Source organism: Schistocerca gregaria, chromosome 8 (genome assembly GCF_023897955.1).
Source record: "Schistocerca gregaria isolate iqSchGreg1 chromosome 8, iqSchGreg1.2, whole genome shotgun sequence".
In the NCBI taxonomy this organism is placed as follows: domain Eukaryota; kingdom Metazoa; phylum Arthropoda; class Insecta; order Orthoptera; family Acrididae; genus Schistocerca; species Schistocerca gregaria.
In genome coordinates this window covers 308,548,304-308,567,747 of record NC_064927.1, presented here as the reverse complement: position 1 = coordinate 308,567,747, position 19,444 = coordinate 308,548,304, and the positions used below count along the sequence as shown (strand labels likewise).

Below are 19,444 nucleotides of genomic sequence, written 5' to 3'. Positions count from 1 at the left end.
ATTGTTGACAGAAATGTATCCAATTGGCTTGTGATTATGTGGAAAAATGAATATTGGTAATTAAAGATCACATTCTAAGGAATATTTATGTGTTTGGTTTATTAAAATATTCCCATCCAAACCCGATTAAAGAAGATGAAGGCATTACTTTTCGTTCAACCTTCATTTGTGACCAAGTCAGGAATTTGCTTATTTACTTCCCATTCTTAAATTATGTCTTTTTTAGTATTTACTAAGAGAACAAGACAATTCTTATAGTACGTGATTACAAAATCACCTTTCAGTAAAAGCACTAAACAGTAATGATATGGAACGTCGTTTTCTTTATATTGGTGTAACAGTTGTTGTAAGACATTACTTAAGCCTTAGTCTATTAATTACACTAGCCACTGCTTTCAACATATTTATTTTCTGTCCGTTTTCAGCTTTGCATTTTATATCAAGAGGCTCAGCTTCTTCGTAATGTGGAAGAAGAATTTATGCACAGAAAAACAGTTTTCAATGAATGCAACAGTTCCATCAACAATAGACTGTTATATTTGTGGGCACTTAGTGATCAGCAGCAGCAGGACAGAACAAAAAATAGCATGCGTAATTTCTTGATACAGACTACCAAGAACTGGAAGGCGACAGAGGAAAAAATTGCACAAGAATCTGTCAGCCTTCCTATATTCTGCAGAACATCTCCAAGTAATTGTGTTATTATTTCATTAATAGTAACAAATGTAGCAATTATTTGAACCCATAAGTGGAAAGGAAAACACAGTACTTCTTCAGTATGCAACCCTAAGGGTGTCAGTTATGCTATGTTAATGTCAACTCGAACCTTTTTTTTAAAAATCGTGTAGAGGTAAAAAGTTTGTGTCAATTACAAAGCAGTACTGCTAGCTGGATATAATGGGCTGTATTTATTCAGTTGATGTTTCTTCCTATCTGATCCCATCCAAAGGTTTGCTTTGTGTAGTAACTGAAGATAAGTTGTAGAAAGCTCATGTACATTGCATGAAAACAGTTTCTTATTGTTGATCATAATGAAAATAATGTGTGACAAAATATTTAAGAGTTTTTTGAAAGTACTGTTGTCTTAAATTTAATTAGCTATTAATATTTTTATATCAAATATTATTTTTAAAACTGCCCATGGTGCAAAAATTTTGGTTACCTAAGAACCCTTCCCAAAGTAAAGAGGCTTCTGAGATGCATGGAATGATAAAAATTCAGGAATTTGAACCGTATTGAATATTAGATTCTCATTGTAACCTATGTAAAAGTAACAGTAAGAAAATGGTACACTGTGAGGCTGTAAGGGTTCAATAAACAGTCATATTTTGTACATGTTCAGATCTTTTCATGTTGTTGTTGTTGTGGTCTTCAGTTCCGAGACTGGTTTGATGCAGCTCTCCATGCTACTCTATCCTGTGCAAGCTTCTTCATCTCCCAGTACTTACTGCAACCTACATCCTTCTGAATCTGCTTAGTGTATTCATCTCTTGGTCTCCCTCTACGATTTTTACCCTCCACGCTGCCCTCCAATGCTAAATTTGTGATCCCTTGATGCCTCAAAACATGTCCTACCAACCGGTTCCTTCTTTTTGTCAAGTTGTGCCACAAACTCCTCTTCTCCCCAATTCTATTCAATACCTCCTCATTAGTTATGTGATCTACCCATCTAATCTTCAACATTCTTCTGTGGCGCCACATTTCGAAAGCTTCTATTCTCTTCTTGTCCAAACTAGTTATCGTCCATGTTTCACTTCCATACAAGGCTACACTCCATACAAATACTTTCAGAAACGACTTCCTGACACTTAAATCTATACTCAATGTTAACAAATTTCTCTTCTTCAGAAACGAATTCCTTGCCATTGCCAGTCTACATTTTATATCCTCTCTACTTATCAGTTATTTTACTCCCTAAATAGCAAAACTCCTTTACTATTTTAAGTGTCTCAATTCCTAATCTAATTCCCTCAGCATCACCCGATTTAATTTGACTGCATTCCATTATCCTCGTTTTTCTTTTGTTGATGTTCGTCTTATATCCTTTCAAGACACTGTCCATTCTGTTCAACTGCTCTTCCAAGTCCTTTGCTGTGTCTGACAGAATTACAATGTCATCGGTGAACCTCAAAGTTTTTATTTCTTCTCCATGGACTTTAATACCTACTCCGAATTTTTCTTTTGTTTGCTTTACTACTTGCTCAATATACAGATTGAATAACATCGGGGAGAGGCTACAACCCTGTCTCACTCGCTTCCCAACCACTGCTTCCCTTTCATGCCCCTCGACTCTTATAACTGCCATCTGGTTTCTGTACAAATTGTAAATAGCCTTTCGCTTCCTGTATTTTACCCCTGCCACCTTCAGAATTTGAAATAGTGTAGTCCAGTCAACATTGTCAAAAGATTTCTCTAACTCTACAAATGCTAGAAACGTAGGTTTGCGTTTCCTTAATCTACCTACTAAGATAAGTCGTAGGGGCAGTATTGCCTCACGTGTCCCAACATTTCTACATAATCCAAACTGATCTCCCCTGAGGTCGGCTTCTACTAGTTTTTCCATTCGTCTGTAAAGATTCTGCGTTAGTATTTTGCAACCGTGACTTATTAAACTGATAGTTCAGTAATTTTCACATCTGTCAACACCTGCTTTCTTTGGGATTGGATTTATTATATTCTTCTTGAAGTCTGAGGGTATTTCGCCTGTCTCATACATCTTGCTCACCAGATGGTAGAGTTTTGTCAGAACTGGCCCTCCCAAGGCAGTCAGTAGTTCTAATGGAATGTTGTCTACTCCCAGGGCCTTGTTTCGACTCAGGTCTTTCAGTGCTCTGTCAAACTCTTCACGCAGTATTGTATCTCCCATTTCATCTTCATCTACATCCTCTTCCATTTCCATAATATTGTCCTCAAGTCGCTTTCTTTTCTCCAAAGGTATCTTTAATTTTCATCTATCTTACCCCTAGTGAGATAAGCTTCTACATCTTTACATTTGTCCTCTAGCCATCCCTGCTTAGCCATTTTGCACTTCCTGTCTCTCTCATTTTTGAGACATTTGTATTCCTTTTTGCCTGCTTCATTTACTGCATTTTTATATTTCATCATTTCATCAATTAAATTCAGTATTTCATCTGTCACACAAGGATTTCTACTAGCCCTCGTCTTTTTACCTACTTGATCCTCTGCTGCCTTTACTACTTCATCCCTCAGAGCTACCCATTCTTCTTCTGCTGTATTTCTTTTCCCCATTCCTGTCAATTGTTCCCTTATGCTCTCCCTGAAACTCTGTACAACCTCTGGTTTGGTCAGTTTATCCAGGTCCCATCTCCTTAAATTCCCACCCTTTTGCAGTTTCGTCAGTTTTAATCTACAGGTCATAGACAATAGATTGTGGTCAGAATCCACATCTGCCCCTGGAAATGTCTTACAATTTAAAACCTGGTTCCTAAATCTCTGTCTTACCATTATATAATCTATCTGAAAACTGTCAGTATCTCGAGGCTTCTTCCATGTATACAACCGTCTTCCAAGATTCTTGAACCAAGTGTTAGCTATGATTAAGTTGTGCTCTGTGCAAAATTCTACCAGGCCGCTTCCTCTTTCATTTCTTACCCCCAATCCATATTCACCTACTACGTTTCCTTCTCTCCCTTTTTCTACTGCGAAATTCCAGTCACCCATGACTATTAAATTTTTGTCTTCCTTTACAATCTGAATAATTTCTTTTATTTCATAATACATTTCTTCAATTTCTTCGTCATCTGCAGAGCTAGTTGGCATATAAACTTGTACTACTGTAGTAGGTGTGGGCTTCGTATCTGTATTGGCCACAATAATGCTTTCACTATGCTGTTTTTAGTAGCTTACTCGCATTCCTATTTTCCTATTCATTATTAAACCTACTCCTTCATTACCCCTATTTGATTTTGAGTTTATAACCCAGTAGTCACCTGACCAGAAGTCTTGTTCTTCCTTCCACAGAACTTCACTAATTCCCACTATATATAAATTTAACCTATCCATTTCCCTTTTTAAATTTTCTAACCTACCTTCCCATTAAGGGATCTGACATTCCACACTCCGATCCGTAGAAGGCCAGTTTTTTTTTCTCTCCTGATAACGACATCCTCTTGTATAGTCCCCACCCAGAGATCCTAATGGGGGACTATTTTACCTCCGAATGTTTTACCCAAGAGGACGCCATCGCCATTTAACTATACAGTAAAGCTGCATGCCCTCGGAAAAAAATTACGGTCGTTGTTTCCCCTTGCTTTCAGCTGTTCGCAGTACCAGCACAGCAAGGCCGTTTTGGTTATTGTTACAAGGCCAGATCAGTCAATCATCCAGACTGTTCCCCTTGCAACTACTGAAAAGGCTGCTGCCCCTCTTCAGGAACCACACATTTGTCTGGCCTCTCAACAGATACCCCTCCGTTGTGGTTGCACCTACGGTACAGCTATCTGTATCGCTGAGCCACGCAAGCCTCCCCTCCAATGGCAAGGTCCATGGTTCATATATGGAGGATAGCTATGAGAGTGAGTTCTTGTTTTCAGTCTTCAAATAACACCTTTTAATTGGCATCAGGAGATTTGTGATAGAATAAATATTATTACGGATAGAGCACATAATCCTTGCTGTTCCATCTCCCATAATAGAAGACCAATAAAAAAAGTTCCATATGGCAAGTACTTTTGAGTGTCCACAAAGTGGTCAGTTGCTCACCTTCAGGTTGTAATGCTCATTAAACGAGAGAACTCACAGTTTGAGGAAAGAAAGTAATTAATAACAGACAACACCAGCTTTTCGTTGCAAATATTAGGAAAATAAGAAAAATGTAAAAGGTGAAAAGGAGCAAAATAACAGAAAGTAACAGATTATGCCAAATATGGCATAATATAGGAAAACGTTAACTTTGTAAGACCAAATTGAAAGCTATAGAATAATGTAATACATGATAACAACAACAATAATTTTATTGCCACAGACACATCAAAGTCTGGTTCACTGAAAGTGAAAACTGGGGAAACCTCACAGCGATGTAATAATTTTTCTGAGGAAGGAAATAATGACTGTCTTGCCTATTCTCATTGCAGTGATTATATGTGTGGTGCTCAGTTTTGAGTACAATCTCTATGAAGTGACATGTAGAACACTGCCAGGTCCTAAGCAACAAACTGTTCTGAGAGTTAAAATCAATCATATCTGTATCGCTGTGGTTGGACTTTCACTTGTTTCCACTTGTGAGAAAACCACAGATGGCATGACAGCTTTCTGTAAATGTGAATTTGTGAGTGGCCTTGTCTAGATCTCAAAAGAAACATGAGAAAAATAATTTGACATGTGGTCTTGGATGAAGAGGAGCATTGTAGGTGGTAAAAATTATGGTTTAGAATTAATGGAGAGTAGCATTGAGTTCAGTGAAAATTATAAAATTGTTTGGAAAAAGTGGAATAAGGACTACCCGAGAAACAAAAATAACTGTTGTTTTTAAGCAATAGCTGTGAAGGACTTGAGTTCAGTGCCCAGTATGACCAAGAATTTTTCTTGGAACCAAGGACTGGAACAGGGTGCACACAGTCTTGTGAGAACGGTTGAAGTGCTAATTACAGGAGAAGTGGTGGCTTCAGTTTATTTCTGGCTGAAGGAAGATAGTTTTCCAGATAGAATGAAAATAACTAGAGTCTTGCAACTGTCCAGTGTGCTCCGACAGTTACGGACCAGTTAGCCAACTACCCATTATCATAAATTCATTGAAAAAAAATGCACATTAGATTTATGTCATATTTTGAAAGAAATGTCATTACAAATGGCAAGCAGTTTGGACTCTAAGAAAGAAAAATCAACAATTTCAGCTTGATTTGAATGGATAGATATAATCTCAGCGTTACTAGAACAAGACTAAACTCCTCATTATATATTTTGTGACTTAACTAAGATTTTTGACCTATAAATAAACTTGAGCACTAAGCGATTAGAGGAACAAACTCTTTGTATCATTAAATCATACCTGAAAATAGAAAATAAGCAGTATAAAGAAATATTAATCGAAATTTGGACAAGTAAATCATAAGAGTGCAAAACACTGAAAGAGAAACAATTCTTTTTGCAAATGATGCCACCCACATCACCATTGACACAAATTTATAAAGTACCATAAAAAAAGGAAAATGATAATTGAATCTATTACTCAGTGGCTTGAAACCTATACTGTTTAGGAGCAATAACAGAAAAAGAATGAAGGGATCCTCACAATTACGAGTACTGGATATAGATGCAGTTCAAAATAAAAAAATTCTTAGGAGTCACTGTAGGTAACTGCAGAAAGATTACATTGATACCAAAACTAACAAACTGAGTTCCTCCGTATTTGTTCTCCAGAACATTGACCCACCACTAGCAAATAAGGTTATGAAAATGGCGCATTTCTTTTATTTTAATGTTGTAATGACCTACATGGTAGAAATATTGGTTAAGTTGAGGAATACAATTAAAATGTTCAAACTGCAAAAAGTATCGATCAAAATAGTGGCTAATGCAAGATCAGGTGGCTATAAGCCACTATTCAAAAAACTTCAAATTCTAACTTTCTACATTGCATATATATGGAGTGCCCCAGGATGAATGATATTCAGGGATATGACAGGAACAATAATTAATAGCAAAAAGGTGTAGTAAGTATCAGCTCTAAAAATATCTTAAGAACTATGAGCATTTCTTCATCTTTGATACTGTGAAACAAATCTCTTCTTCCACAAGCTCTTTGATTTACATGTTTTGGCAGGTGTTAGTATGCACCAAAGCAAGTGAAAATATCCAGTACTTAAAATGGGCTTGAAAGTATATAAAATGTTACTATTTGCATGGGAGCATATGAACAAGTACAATAAAAATAGAGACATACCCAGCCATGTTACCAGAAACTGTATAAAGTTAAAAGCTCCTCAACAGAAAACTGCCAAACTTGAAAGCAGCATTACTTGTATGGCAATAGAACTATACAACTGTACAGTACTTATATGTCAAACATCGTCTTGAAAAAGACATTTAACCAAAGAATAAAACTATTGTTCCATAAAATTTTGGGCTGATTGTTGGGTGCCTGTATCTTGCTGCTGCAATATTTTGATGCAGACTCTTCTGGCCATCTTCAGGCGAATACTGGCAAAAACACACTGAGCTCAGTGTATTTCCACCGGTATTCACATGAAGATGGGCTAAAGACTCTGTTCCGAAATTTCGTGGCAGCAAGTTGCAGACATTTGGCAGTTTGCCCGAAGTTTTGTGGGACAATCTATATGCCTAAAAATTTTTAAATTTCTCTCTAAAACTATTCATTAGAAAGTCCTTTCTACTCAGTCAGTGACTGTGTGCTACATGTAACACATTGGAAATAGGCATGTGGTGTAATAGACACTAAAACTATTCCTTATAAAGTCAATGGCTGTGTGATATATGCAAAACATTGGAAATAGGCAGGCAGTGTAATAGAATTAAAATTAGTGTAGACATATGGTTAGTAGATTCAAGATGTGTGCTTACATATGATGTGTTAGAACTAAAATGTGTATAGGTAAATTGTACAGTAGATTCAAAATTTATAATTATGTAGTGCCTCTGGGACTCAATCATCTTTGATTTATCTTTCTCTGTGTTCTCTCGGTGCACTACATTTGTACTTCCATTTCGTATTCACTTACTTCTGTGCTAAATAAATGTATATTGGATGTCTAAAGTGTGTTATTACCACCCTATGACACATAATAATCACAGTGGTGACCCTGACATCATCGTCATATGTGTTTGCGTATTTACAAGTGTATCTGATGTGCATTTTGTTAAAAGTGAACAATTACCTATGCCCAGCCATGCCGGTGGCCACTTAACTTTAACCAGTTCAACATGGCCACCGTCAAGTGCAACTACGCAGAAACAGCTGCTACATGGACAGTGCATGCTCGTTAGTGACATTGTGAACGATAGTCCAGTGAAGGACGTTGTGGTTCACCCCTCAGCTATGCAGTCTACTTCGCTTTTGGTTTGATGTGCTGATGAAGTTTGAGAATAGTAATTCGAACATTCCAATGCACGTTGTCATGCATTCTTATTTGCCTAACATTCACTGCCACGCTGGCTTCCACAACCATCGTTCTGTGGTCGCACCACGGTCGCCTTCTGCCTGCTTTCATTATGCCACTGCCCGTTCTTGCTCCACAGGATACAGGATCAGCCCAGCCCCCTCGCCCCTCCCCCACCTTCCCTTGGACTTTCCATGTCACCAATGTGGATGAACCTGTGATCGGGTTGGACTTCTTACACCATTACGAACTTAAGCCAGACCTCCTGCATTCCGCCACGCCTCTGGCTCTACCTTTCTGTGGTCGAACAAGTTCAGCACGACTCTGTTCTCCATCTTCTTGACTATGCTTTCCACATGTGCATCTCTGCTCAAGCATATTACTGCACAACTCTCTGATTTATCGGACGTGCATACACAAATCGACAAGCTCCGCATACATAATGAGGCATTATGCACTCGCATTGTCGGTGCCTCTGCTGAATTATCACATGCACGGAGTGTGATTCACATCCTCTCTTCAGAGCTGCAACCATCACTTGCATCTACTGCGCCTTCGCACTACATCGCTCCCTTGTTGAGTTTCCCTCCACCTGCTGCCATGTCCACGTTGTCACAGGCGAATCTACAGGATGCTCATGTTCTCGCTTCGCGGGATTCCTCGCATCATGTGGCTGCCTTGCCATGTCCTCTGTCATCTTCTGCTGCCGGTGCCCAGCCCATGCCGTTCCGGTTCGGCAAGATCAGCGAACCACTGTTGCACCAGCCCCCCCTCTCGCTGACCCCTGTCTGCCACCCTTCATGGGTATTGGCCATCACCAGCCCCCCCCCCCCTCTCGCTGACCCCTGTCTGCCACCCTTCATGGGTATTGGCCATCAGCAATGGCACTTGTCACAGAATCCGCTGCCAGTTCACCTGCATGTTATAAAGCTAGGCATCTTAATGCTTCCAAACTTCTGCGAGGGAAAGCAATCACTCAGGGTTTATTGGCTTCCGGAGTGCTCCGACCACCAGACAGCAACTGGTCTTCACCTATCCACCTTGTTGCTAAGATGGGTGGCTCCTCACACATGTGCAGGGATTAGAGGTCCCATAATGCTCGTACAATTATTGATAACTATCCCATTCCTTAAATCCAGGATTCACACAATTACTAATGGCTTGAAGTTCTTCTCAGTCTTGGATTATTCCGAAGACAGTTGTCCTTGGTACACAAAAGGGTTAGAACACTGTTGCAGAAACAACAAAAGAAACATGCTAAATTTAAACAGACGCAAAATCCCCAAATTGGCGATCTTTTACAAAAGCTCGAAATTTTGCACGGACTTCGATGCAAGATGCCTATAACAGTTTCCACGGCAAAACTTTGTCTCCAAACCTGGCAGAAAATCCAAAGAGATTTTGGTCGTATGTGAAGTATGTTAGCGGCAAGAAACAATCAATGCCTTCTCTGTTCGATAACAATGGAGATACTATCGAAGACAGTGCTGCCAAATCAGAGTTACTGAACACAGCCTTCCGAAATGCCTTCACAAAAGATAACGAAGTAAATATTCCAGAATTTGAATTAAGAACAGCTGCCAACATGAGTAACGTAGAAGTAAATATACTTGGAGTAGTGAAGCAAGTTTTCTGGTCCAGGCTGTATACTAATTAGGTTCCTTTCAGAGTATGCTGATGCATTAGTTCCATACAATCATATACAACCGTTTGCTCGAAGAAAGATCTGTACCCAAAGACTGTAAAGTTGGACAGGTCACACCAATATTCAAGAAAGGTAGTAGAAGTAATCCACTAAATTACAGGCCCATATCGTTAACATCAATATGCAGCAGGATTTTGGAACATATATTGTGTTTGAACATTATGAATTACCTTGAAGAAAATGGTCTATTGACACACAGTCAACATGGGTTTAGAAAACATCGTTCCTGTGAAACACAACTAGCTCTTTCTTCACATGAAGTGTTGAGTGCTATTGACATGGGATTTCAGATCGATTCCGTATTTCTGGATTTCCAGAAAACTTTTGACACTACCACACAAGCGGCTTGTAGTAAAATTGCATGCTTGTGGAATATCATTTCAGTTATGTGACTGGATTTGCGATTTTCTGTCAGAGATGTCACAGTTCGTAGTAACTGATGGACAGTCATTGAGTGAAACAGAGGTGATTTCTGGCGTTCCCCAAGGTAGCGTTATTGGCCCTTTTCTGTGCCTTATCTATATAAACGATTTGGGAGACAATCTGAGCAGCCGTATTCGGTTGTTTGCAGATGATGCTGTCATTTATCGACTAATAAAGTCATTTGAAGATCAAAACAAACTGCAAAATGATTTAGAAAAAATATCTGAATGGTGCAGAAAGTGGCAGTTGACCCTGAATAATGAAAAGTGTGAGGTCATCCACATGAGTGCTAACAGGAACTCATTAAACTTCGTTTACATGATAAATCAGTCTAATCTAAAAGCCATAATTTCAACCAAATACCTAGGTATTACAATTACGAACAACTTTAATTGGAAGGGACACATAGAAAATGTTGTAGGGAAGGCTAACCAAAGACTGCATTTTATTGGGAGGACACTTAGAAAATGTAACAGACCTACCAAGGAGTCTGCCTACACTATGCTCGTCCGTCCTCTTTTAGATTACTGCTGTGCAGAGTGGGATCCTTACCAGATAGGACTGATGGAGTACATCGAAAAAGTTCAAAGAAAGGCAGCAGGTTTTGTATTATTGCGAAATATGGGAGAGAGTGTCACAGAAATGATACAGGATTTGGGATGGAAATCATTAAAAGAACGCGTTTTTTGTAGTGACGGAATCTTCTCACGAAATTCCAATCACCAACTTTCTCTCCCGAATGCGAAAGCATTTTGTTGACACCAACCTATATAGGGAGGAACGATCACTATGATAAAATAAAGGGAAATCAGAGCTCGTACGGAAAGATATAAAGATATAGGTGTTAATTCTTTCTGCACACTATACGAGATTGGAATAATAGAGAACAGTGAAAGTGGTTCGATGAAGCCTCTGCCAGGCACTTAGATGTGATTTTCAGGGTATCCATGTAGATGTAGATGTAGATCACACCCTTTGGCCTATTTGAATACTGTTACATGCCTTACAGCTTGAAAAATGCTGTGCAGATGTGGCAAAGGTTCATTGATTCCATTTTGCTACCTCTGCCTTTCACTTTTGCTTATTTGGATGGCATTCTGAGTTTTTCCTCCTTTGCCAAGGAGCACCAGTTTCACCTTGGTTGCAGTTCGTTCGTCTCTCGTGGCCAACAGTGTGGTGATCGACCACAATAAATCTCGACTCTGTTTTACATCAGTTACATTCCTAGACTATACTGTCTCAGCCGATGGCCTTTGACCAATGGATTCTCATATTGAAATCATTCTCGCACTGCCTCTTCCTCAAGATTATGCTCAACTCCTTTGTTTTCTGGATATGATAAGCTTTTATCGACACCATATCTCTCAGACTGCCTCCATCCAATCAGCTCTTACCGACACCCTCTCCAGTAAAAACATGATATGGAAACAAAAGTTGGACTCAATCAAACCCATCCTTGACGACACATTTGATAATGTCTAAACTGCAGTTGCGAAAGCTGTCACTCTTGCCCACTCCAATCCTGAGGCGCCAGCTGTGGGTGCTGTTTTACAACAGCACACCACTGACTCCACCCACCCTCGCCACTTCTTTTCAAAAAGACTAACCAGGAGTCAGTGTAAGTGGTCAGCTTTCGACCGCGAGCTTCTCGTTGTTTATGAGGGAGTCGAAAAACACTTCTGGAGCGACCTCAAGGGGTGCTCTTTTGCCTAAGTACTTGGATCAAAAGCCTCTCATGGACACAATATGCAACCTGGAGAATGATCTTCTGCAGCAATGTTTCTGGCATATGGACTGTATTTGCCAACATTCTTCAGATGCTTGTTACATCCTCAGTGCAGAAAATGTTGTAGCTGACTATCTATCTCATATCTTGGTGCTTACCGCACCCTTGAACTTAGATGAAATCGCCTGACTCCAGACCGAAGACTTAGATACACAGTGATTAGTTTTGGACAATGACCTCTTGTCCTGCATGGGTCGACAACCCCGGTCCTTTGCGACATTTCTACGGGCTCCCCCTGCCCCTTGGTACCATTTGCTCTTCGGCGTGCGATCTCCGATATTTTACGCAACTTGGCCCATCCCGGAAGGTGGACAATGATGAGACTAGTCACTGAACTGTTTGTCTGGCCTGTCATGTGGCATGATTGCTGCACTTGGAGCAACACGTGTCCCATGCCAAAGTAGTAAAGTTGGCAGACACGCACAGCTTCCTTTAGGCAAGTTTGACATCACAAGGGCTCACCTCCAGCATGTCCACATTGACATGGTCGGCCTGCTCCCCCCTTCTTACGGGTACAAATACATATTGTCTATGATCGACAGTGTAACCCGTTGGGTGGAGGTGGTCCCTCTCTTTGACATAACAGCAGTCCATGACTTGTACTTTCTTCTACGCATGGGTTGCGAGGACACATTGCCGGCTGATGCCATCGATCTTACGCCCCTTGTGGAGTGGGTCGGTGCACACGTCTCATGCCTACGCCCTGCCCCGCCTCGCCCTCATACCACGCCGCCGGTGTTTGTCCACAAGGACCTGGCATCGTGTGAATTCGTGATGCTGTGCAACAACTCCTTGCAAGCAATATTGCAACCATCTTATTGAAGCCCACACCACATCTTATGTCATGGAGTGAACACTTTCATAATACATCTCAATGGATGCCCTCTAACAGTTTCTGTTAGCCACTTAAAACTGGTGTGGTCCCTGTCCGAACCACATTCTGATACTTCCGATCTGCATGCATTCACTGCCATGCCTGCTGCATTGCCAACGTGATCTCGAGCAATGTTTCACCATCTATGCAGCAGTCCAATGCACGTGACTCTGTCAGTGCAGTTCCCAACGTGACCACTTCTCATACTGGACGCCACCTCCAACTGTCGTGCTGGCATGAAGGTTGGAGGGTGAGCTATGGGCATGGGAGCCATTCACCATACACTCTTTCACATCTCAGTACTGTGTTATCTATCTCTGTACTGGACAGAAGTTAATTCCTTTTGAGGAATATGCCAACGAAGCCCTACAGTATGTAGTTATTGTATACTAGCTGAAAACTCAATTTTACCTATTTGTGTCAGCACAATAGGAGTGAAATGTCACCAGTTAATCAGCAAACCTGAAGACCTTCGAATATGACACTATTATCTGTCAATACTTCCCCCTGCCCCCTCCATGTCACAACTGTCCCATACTCACCCCTACAATGGGATGTACAGCAAGCCTTCGCCCCACTCATTTTCCAAATACTAAGTGATAAGTGTAACAAGCTTGTTTGAAGTTGTTTCACACATTCTATACTGACACTTTACATACAGTCCATTTTCCACTCACCCCTATGGATCAGTTCATTCAGTCTAGCAAACCAACTGTTACGGATATATCACTAACATTTGTCATTTTTTTTAAATCCCTTTTATGTCACCTAGCTGCCCTCCCTCAGCCCCCAACACCCAATGACCCACCGAGCTATCACCTCATCCCCTCCCCTCCCCACATTCAGACATGTGATAATGCTACTGTTAATGTTTGTTATGAAAGTAAGGTAGAATTTCTTACCTGGGTGACGTAACATAACTCAATTGCAATGAGGCTTTATTCTTATTTTGCAGATATTACACTGTCTACAATCTTGGAGAAGACACAGTATGTAGCAGACTCAACAAAATATACATTTCAGACTATAACAGCACATTTTCTATGTTCAAGACATGCTGCCTACCTTTATAATGAGGTAAGCATAGGTAATATACGTGCAGCATAGGAAAATGGGATGCCTCTTTTAGGTAGATATTTACATCATGCTTGTTATGGCACCAACCAAGCCATTATATCACTTGACATTCAACAGGCAAGATACTTTATCGTGAACATTGTTTTCTAAGTTCAAAGATATCAAATGATGATTCAAAAAAATTAATTTGAAACAATTCTCTCTAATAATGTAAATACCACATGGTCTCCTAATAATTCTTTTACATATAAAAGGCAAACCTACGTTTCTAGCATTTGTATACTTAGAGAAAGCTTTTGACAATGTTAACTGGAATACTCTCTTTCAAATTCTGAAGGTGGCAGGGGTAAAATACAGGGAGCATAAGGCTATTTACAATTTGTACAGAAACCAGATGGCAGTTATAAGAGTCGAGGGGCATGAAAGGGAAGCAGTGGTTGGGAAGGGAGTGAGACAGGGTTGTAGCCTCTCCCCGATGTTATTCAATCTGTATGTTGAAAAACCAGTAAAGGAAACAAAAGAAAAATTTGGAGTAGGTATTAAAATTCATGGAGAAGAAATAAAAACTTTCAGGTTCGCCGATGACATTGTAATTCTGTCAGAGACAGCAAAGGACTTGGAAGAGTAGTTGAACAGAATGGACAGTGTCTTGAAAGGAGGATATAAGACGAACATCAACAAAAGAAAAACGAGGATAATGGAATGCAGTCAAATTAAATCAGGTGATGCTGAGGGAATTAGATTAGGAATTGAGACACTTAAAATAGTAAAGGAGTTTTACTATTTAGGGAGTAAAATAACTGATAAGTAGAGAGGATATAAAATGTAGACTGGCAATGGCAAGGAAATCGTTTCTGAAGAAGAGAAATTTGTTAACATTGAGTATAGATTTAAGTGTCAGGAAGTCGTTTCTGAAAGTATTTGTATGGAGTGTAGCCTTGTATGGAAGTGAAACATGGACGATAACTAGTTTGGACAAGAAGAGAATAGAAGCTTTCGAAATGTGGCGCCACAGAAGAATGTTGAAGATTAGATGGGTAGATCACATAACTAATGAGGAGGTATTGAATAGAATTGGGGAGAAGAGGAGTTTGTGGCACAACTTGACAAAAAGAAGGAACCGGTTGGTAGGACATGTTTTGAGGCATCAAGGGATCACAAATTTAGCATTGGAGGGTAAAAATCGTAGAGGGAGACCAAGAGATGAATACACCAAGCAGATTCAGAAGGATATAGGTTGCAGTAAGTACTGGGAGATGAAGAAGCTTGCACAGGATAGAGTAGCATGGAGAGCTGCATCAAACCAGTCTCAGAACTGAAGACCACAACAACAAGGAGTGACTTATTTATTTATTTATTAATCCATGAAACAATTTAATTGTATGGAATTTGTCATTTGAAACATTGATAAATTAATAGCTTAAAATTAATTTTTACATTGATAAAAGACAGTAAATTCTCTTTTAATCTAATTACATTTATTTTTCTAGTCTTAAATAATTATTATTTATATATATTTGGAATACAGAACTCCTTAAATAAAGTAACCAGTTTTAATTGTGGTACTCCACTGTCATATAAAAACATTTATTTTGTAAATAATTTTTTAGTTTTGTTTTGAAAGAGCAGGCAGCAGCAATGTGTGTTATATATTGTGGTAATTTGTTATATAATTTAATGGCGTTGTACAATAAACCCTGCTGACTTAATTTTATTCTGTTGAGTTGCAAATTATGGCTGTCTCTAATTTCAAAATCATGTACTAAATAATTCTTAAGAGTGTAGTCAATATTTTTAGGGTTCCTCAGTCAGTAGAAACAGAACTCTTATGGATAACTTTATTGTCCACCTGTCTGTCAGTCCAGCTATTTTCTCAAGAACAGGTAGACATATCAAGGTGAAATTTCTGCCACATACTAAGGTTTACAGTTCCTTGCCGAAGTAAAAAATTGACCCTTCTAAGTCAGTGCAAACCAAAGATAATTGCCGTAAAATCATGAAATTTTGCATGAAGCAAGGTTTCACAGTAGAGCTACAGAAAACATCCCAGAATTGTTAATTTGTAATTATATCACATGAACATCCTCCTCCTCCTTCTTCTTCTTCCATTTGAGTCATCTCATGACCAAGCACCAATTTCATTGTGTCCTCCTTTGTTCTTCTTTCTTCTTCCTCGAGTATGTTTTTATCTTCTCACTATCTATTCTTTTTCTGTCCTGAGACAATTTTGACCCTGTGTTCTTCTCCCTCCTGCCTTGGAATCCTTCCATTTTGAATACTTTTATCTCAAAGATTTAACTTTCTGTTGCATCTTTTTCACTTATATTGTTTCTTTCCAAATCTTTACTAACTTTCTGAATCCAGGCTATTGTTGACTTCTTGTCCCAAAGATATTTAAAAATATGTTTGGTTAACCTGTTGCCATTAATTACGTATACATGTCCAAAAAGTAGCAGTCACCTCTTTCATAGTTTTCCAGTTATGTTTTCTGTGCTGTGATATACTCTTTAGTTTGTGTAACTTGTAATTCAGTACTAAACTTCACTTGCATAGAGTGAGTTTGGTATTACTACTGAGTGGTAGTGTCGTATTTTCATTCTCTCTCTCTCTCTCTCTCTCTCTCTCTCTCTCTCTCTCTCTCTCTCTCTCTCTCTCTCTCTCTCTTTTAAGGGGAGAGAGAGAGAGAGGGGGGGGGGGCCTTTTGTTGTAAATATTTCTGATTATACCATATGCTCTCTCCATTTTATGTACTTCTTCTGGTACAGAAAATTTTTGTAAGCCATTTTCTTGAATCACTTCTCAGTAACACGTAAATTTTGTTACCCTCTTTATTTGTCCAGTATCTGTTACTAGCATTTTTCTAGCGTTTTGTTTGTTTGTTTGTTTTTTCTACAGAAATTCTTAAACCAGCTTTGTTGGCTATTTCTTCTATGAGATTGAATTGTATTTCTGCATTTGTTAGGTTTTCAGAAATAATGGCAAAATCATCCACAAATGCTAGACAGTAGATTTCAGTACCTCTGTTCTTAGTGACTAGTCTTAATTGGCGATAGCTTTTGTTCTTTTAGTTTTTGTTTCCATTCTCTTACTATTTCTGTAGGAAAAGTTGAAGAGGAGCGGAGACAGGCTGTCACCGTGTGTTACACTAGGTTTCATTTTGAATGTCTTAGGTATTTCACCCCGAAACTTTATATTTGGTTTGATGTGTGTGAGATTTCATGAATAATGTTTGCTAGTTTAGATATAATGCTGAATTCTCAAATCACTTTATCTAGTGTTTACCTATCAACCAAATCAAATGTCTTTTTAAAAATCTATAAATATTACAATTATGTCTTTAGATTTTGTTGCCGGCTGGAGTGGCCACGCGGTTCTAGGCGCTGCAGTCTGGAGCCGAGCGACCGCTACGGTTGCAGGTTCGAATCCTACCTTGGGCATGAATGTGTGTGATGTCCTTAGGTTAGTTAGGTTTAATTAGTTCTAAGTTCTAGGCGACTGATGACCTCAAAAGTTAAGTCGCATAGTGTTCAAAGCCATTTTAGATTTTGTTAATGTATGAAAGACTATGGACTTTAGGTTGAAAATCTGTTCCGAGCAACATCTGCCTTTTCTAAATCCACTCTGACATTCTTCCAAGCACCAATCAAGTGCTGTTTCTACCTTGTTTAGTAATATTGTTGGCAATGGACATATACCCCTGAAGTTCTGTACTTCATGCTTATCAGCTTTCTTGTGCAAAGGATGGATAAGAGCCATTTTCCGGTCTTCTGGAATCTTTTCATGAACATTATTATTATTATTATTATTATTATTATTATTATTATTATTATTGACATGTGGAATAATAGGGTCTACTGCCTGATGTTTGTGTCGCTCTGGCACAATATTTCGGCCACGTAACTTGTTGCCTTCTTCAGGTGCTACCTGAGACTGCCGTGTTGGAGGATCTTGTCCAGTATTTATGCCCAGAGGGTGCTGGGTGCTCTCTTTGCCATCCGCGCCCACCTGGTGCTGCTTGTAATGTGTTGTCTATTCCCCGGTGCTCCCTTTGACGTCCACGCCCAACTTGACCACCATCTGTGGCAGCTCTCTGAAGCCTGTCCTTAGTTGGGCGCTCCATTTGCGGTCCGTGCCCACCTGGCGTTGATCCTGCGGTGTTGGCACTTCCCTGGTGTTCCAACGGTCGTCCGTGCTCGGCTCGTCCATCATCTGCAGTCGTGGCGGCTGTCAGAGGCCCGTCCTGCGTCGGGAGTTGCGTTCAGGTTCCGCACCCGCCTGGCGCTACTCCTGCAGTGTTACTACTTCTTGAGGAGGTTGTTGGTTCATTTTGTTGAGCCCTGATAAGCTCCAGAGCCGGATTCCACACCGAGCTGAGCTGGTAACTGCTGTCTCGGTTTATTACGTTGTCTGTGACCTTTATCTCGATGGCCTCCTTTACGTCACTGTCCCAAAATCTTGGCATCTGTGTCACAATTTTGGTATTGTTATAGTCCATTGAGTGGCTGAGCTCCAGACAGTGCTCCGCTATGGCACATTTTGTTGCCTGTCAGAGTCTGGTGTGCCTCTGGTGTTCTTTGCACCTGACATCCACCGTCCTGGTTGTCTGGCCAATGTATGACTTTCCACACTGGCACGGGATGTTGTAAATGCCTGGTTTACGTAGCCCCAGCTCGTCCTTCACACTCCCTAGCATGGTCCCAATTTTGGAGGGGGGACAGAAGATACTCTTTATATCATATTTTGAAAGAATTATGCTGATGTTTGCAGAAATAGGTCGAGCATATGGCAGGTATGCCACCTTCTTCACCGTCTCTGGCTCCTCTTGTGTACCCTGTGGTTGACTGGTAGTACGAAGTGCCCTTTGGATGTCTGTGGAGGAGTATCCATTTCTGCTGCACATCAGCTGTAGATGTTCTATCTCTGTGGTGAGACTTTCCGTATCTGACAGAACTCGAGCCCTGTGAACTAATGTTTTCAAGACTCCATTCTTCTACGCTGGGTGGTGCCAGCTACTGGCTTGAAGGTATAAGTCAGTGTGGGTGGGCTTACGATACACACTGTGCCCAAAAGTGCCATCTGCCTTCCTCTTGACCAGGACATCCAGGGATGGGAGTTGTCCATCCTTCTCTATCTCCATAGTAAATTTTATACTTGGGTGGCGTGAATTTAGATGTTCCAAAAAGTCCTCTAGCTTCTCCCTACCATGGGGCCAAATGACAAAAGTGTCATCAACATACCTAAGAAAGCACTTGGGCTGGTAAGTGGCTGATGCAAGAGCCTCTTCTTCATACCTTTCCATGAAAAGGTTGGCTACCACTGGTGATAAAGGGCTGCCCATTGCCACTCCTACCGTTTGCTCATAAAATTGACCCCCATAAAGAAAATATGTTGAGGTCAGTAGATGCTTGAGCAGGGCACCATCGAACTTCTCTCCAATGATACTGAGTGAATCGGTGAGAGGCACTCGTGTGAAGAGCGACACCACATCGAAACTGACCATGATG

The 19,444-nt window shown here is 40.1% G+C and overlaps 1 protein-coding gene across 3 annotated transcripts in view; it reads left to right on the top strand.

The window, feature by feature from the left end:
* Positions 1-19,444, top strand: part of LOC126284277 (uncharacterized) — a 112,789-nt gene that overhangs the window by 48,618 nt on the left and 44,727 nt on the right. For 2 of the 3 annotated variants that reach the window (XM_049983095.1, XM_049983094.1), the window contains 2 exons: positions 426-690; positions 13,819-13,940. In XM_049983095.1, coding sequence (XP_049839052.1) covers positions 426-690; positions 13,819-13,940 — 387 coding nt within the window. Of the gene's footprint in view, positions 1-425; positions 691-4,277; positions 4,536-13,818; positions 13,941-19,444 lie in introns of all 3 variants that reach the window. The other variant, XM_049983093.1, reaches the window with a different exon arrangement.